The sequence below is a fragment of the Rosa rugosa genome, chromosome 2, assembly GCF_958449725.1.
Source record: "Rosa rugosa chromosome 2, drRosRugo1.1, whole genome shotgun sequence".
Taxonomy (NCBI): Eukaryota; Viridiplantae; Streptophyta; class Magnoliopsida; order Rosales; family Rosaceae; genus Rosa; species Rosa rugosa.
Window position 1 is genome coordinate 38384687 of NC_084821.1, and position 3772 is coordinate 38388458.

The following is a 3772-nucleotide window of genomic DNA, read 5'->3' on the forward strand; positions in this document are numbered from 1 at the left end:
ATCCAACCATTCTTGTTGTATAACGTAATATAAATATTAGTTCTGTAAAAAATCAATCAAATTGAAGACCTTTTAGTTATTCATTTCTATGAAATACGTGGACGGTTCATTATAGTAGTAGTAAGTATTGTTAGAACCATCCATTTGTTTGATTCAATTAGATAATTAAATGATTTCCGATTCGATTGATGTTTTACAGAGATGATCTTTAAAAGATAATTTAAGATATAGATCGTTGGATTATAAATTTATTAAGTAAAAATATGTTAATCGACAACGGGGGTGAATATGCTCATTCACCCTAGGGGTGAACCTAAGAATTGTTCATCTCTAAAATCTCTATATTCTTCCTTAAAATTTTAGAGATTGTTGTAAATATAGAGAATTTGGTTTTCTCTTTCCTCACTTTCCCTAAAATATGGATAGTTATAGGGAATCTGTTAGAGCAAAAAAAACTCATTTTTCCATAAACTAAAGAAAAATCAAAATATGAGGAAGCTGTTGAAGTTGCTCTGAGAATGTACAAACAAGTGCAAGGAAAATGAAGCAAAATGCAAGTTGATTCTCTCCCATTTCCATTATTGAGCAATGTGCAAATGCTTAGTAAGATCGACCAATGCTTATATTAAATCAATGAAAATTAATGTGAAGGAGGTGCATATACAGTATAAAAACTAAAGCTATATCCTATTTAGAATTCCCTCTGCCTTCCAAAAAACATCTTCAGGAATTGTTCATGTTGCTCCAGTCTTCCTCCTTCCCGAAACTTCACAAATGTATGAGCTTTTCTATTCCCATAATAAGTACACTACAAGAAATATCAGAAAATTGAAGATCCACAAAGCCTGCAAAAATATCCAAACAAAACCATCAGTAAATATTAATTAATTCACCACAGAAACTTCAAAATATCTCAACTTTACTTACATTAATATCATGAGCTGATGAAGAAAAAGTAAACTGGGGAAGATAACCATCTGCTCCGTCAGGTCCGGCAGCTCCGACATCTCCCATATCATACACCCGAGTCCCATTTGGATAAAACAGCCCGTAGTTCCTCTCCGACGCCTGACCGGGCTTCAAGTCCTCATTAAACAGAGCAAACACATACGTATCAATAGGAACGTCAGGCTTGGCCGGAGTGCCTTTCTTCTCCATAATTTTCCTGAGCAAATTCCCATTGTAAATTCCGGCATTCTCCGGCGTGGCTCCGGCTTCATCCTCGTCTCCCTTGGACGGCCAGCCGGTTTCAGATATCCGAACCTCGATATCAGTGTGGCCCATCACTTTCATTGCGGCATAGACAGCGTCAATCTGAGCATCGAGCATGTTATCGTAGTGAAGATTGGTTCCGGAATCATTCATGCCGGAGTTTGGCTGAAAAAGCACGTACTCCAAGGAAACTTCACCAGGACTGCCCTTGTAAGCAAAGTAAGGGTACACGTTTATGAGGAACGGGGCATTGGTTTGCGAGTGGAAGTCTAGAAGTGGCTTGATGTATTGGGCGAGCTCTTCCTTGAAAGTCCCGGCCGACGGCGGGTAGGAGTTTCCCAAAATGACAAGGGAATTCGCGGTGGTGACGGCGATGGTTTTGGAAAGTCCGAGGTTGACGAGGGCGGCGTAGACGGATTGCATTGCGGTGAGGAGGTACGACATGAGATGGGTGTCACTTCCGCCGAGGATCTCGTTGCCGACGAGGATGGAGGAGATTTTGGTCTGCGGGAGGTGAGGGGTGACGTGTTGTTGGATCCAAGCCTGGGCCTTGAGCGGGTCGGTCATGTTGGGTAGGAGCTCGTTTCCGAGTGCGATGATGAAGTCGACCTCGGAGTTGGAGAAGGCTTGGAGGACATTGGGATCGGCGTCGTAGAGTTTGACTCTGCTGACGTTGAGGGACTGGAGGAGCCCCGCTACTTGGGAAGGAGGAGGGAGGTTGTTGGCGATTTGGCCGTAGTTGATGCCGAAGCTTAAGCACCGCACATGGAACAGAGCTGAATCTGAAACATGGTTAAAAAACAGAGTCAGAAATTTTATGCATAAACAGATCAAACATTAACGAAATCAGATCCTGATTTGAATGCCATTGACAAATCTATGAAAAACCCACTATTGATTAGCCACTGATTAACTGAATTTCATCACAGAAACAAAGATGGCGATCGCAAAGAAAGAAAATGAATTGACCCCAAAAGAGGAAAGTTAATGAAAAAAACTGATTTTGGAGTTACTTTTAGTGAAGAAAAGCCAAAAAGGAGTTATATAATGCTCAGTTGAGGAAATGAAATTTAGGAGGACCCAGAAAGAAAATCTGAGACTTTAAGCTGAAATTAGGATCTGTTTTCTTTATCTGCTGCACTTTCTCCTCGGGAACCAAACTGGGAGAAGAAGAAAGGAAACTTAAAAGAATGTAGTTTGACAAGAGAACGAACCTGAGAGACTAACAAGGACCAGAATGATTCTGAATAAGACGGTGTTGGTGAAGCTTGCCATTACTGATCGGATCTTGGCCTCGAGAGCTTCAGCTTCAGCTTCCCCACGACAACCCCCACTACTAGAGCTTTCCCCTGTATCCAGCAACCGCTTATCGCTTTTGCCACCTAACAATGGAGCTTTGTTTTTATATATACAGGGGAGTAGATACAGACTGGTGCATTAAAGCCTCCTCTGTTTTTCGCGTCAAAAAAAGAAGCTATCTCTGCGTATTTCTTTAATGGAGTATGGTGGCTCTGTTTTCGTCTATCTTTGTTTACATTGTGATGGATCCTCTACTGGTTCTTTTATAAGCGTATTGTATTTTATTTTATTTTTGTTTTTATTAGGGATCATTTTATTTTTATTTCGAGTTGTTTGTTTACACGTATTGAACTGTTTGGTCTGTACAGTCATGTTTGATATTTTGGTTTGCGTTTACCGAAATGTAATTTGACGGCATTTTAATTTTTACACATTATTTCCGTTTTAGGAGAAACTTGAACGGGAAAGTGTATGGCATGGCTTTGGCTACTTCCTTCCATTTATGAAAGTCAGAATGGCATAGGAACTAGGGAGTAGGGACTACGATAGTTGGCTACATCCTTTTCCATGGTTTTTCTATATGGTTTCTTGCTTATTTCCAACCTCGGACAGTTGGGTTTAAGCTTCTTTAGACAGGGAATTCAAGTAGCATCATCAAGTACATTTGGCAACATAGCCTTTTGTCAATGTCATTTAGGGTGGGCTTTCAATTTTTAGCTAAAATGGGATCTGCCTAGTGCAATCTGATCTGATTTCAAGTACGAAAGTTAAACCACATAACCACTTTTTGTTTTTTTTTTTTTGTGGTAGTTTGGTTCAATTTTCCAATTAGAATGAAAACTTCACTTCTTTGCCTCGGCTTCCGTGGAACAGTGTAACCATGTTGTTTGATACAATAGATGATGGCTGAATGTCTTGATCATTTGCCCAAAAAAAAAAATGGAAAAAGAGAAAATAGGAAGAACCGAAGAGATTACTTTCATCTCATCCTTATGAATTAAAGTATATCGATAATTCAAAATTCGTCATTCTTGCATGTGAGATTTGTGGTGATCAAAGTGATTTAGCTTTTCATTCTTAAACAATGAAATGTATACATTTTTCCTTTCATCAATCTATCTATTCTCGTCGAAATATGATATGTTGGTGTAATTGATCAACATGCAGAAAACCTAAATGAAAACCATATGATTTGTATTTAGGATAGTGTATTTATGATCGATGTTGGCTGGAGCTAGACCTAAATAAATTATTGTTTATT

At 39.2% G+C, this 3772-nt stretch overlaps 1 protein-coding gene across 2 annotated transcripts; it reads right to left on the reverse strand.

Annotated features, from left to right (window-relative positions):
• Positions 1-542: 542 nt before the first annotated feature.
• Positions 543-2753, reverse strand: LOC133733174 (glucan endo-1,3-beta-glucosidase 14). Of its 2 annotated transcripts, none has more exons than XM_062160800.1 (3): positions 2427-2753; positions 928-1988; positions 543-845 (listed from the first exon to the last, which is right to left on the reverse strand). In XM_062160800.1, exons 1-3 carry the CDS (start codon positions 2485-2487, stop codon positions 789-791), a joined length of 1179 nt encoding a protein of 392 aa, XP_062016784.1. In that variant the 5' UTR covers positions 2488-2753; the 3' UTR covers positions 543-788. The 2 variants fall into 2 exon arrangements, with proteins under 2 accessions (XP_062016784.1, XP_062016783.1); XM_062160799.1 differs by having other exon boundaries at positions 928-1994.
• Between the last annotated feature and the right edge of the window lie 1019 nt (positions 2754-3772).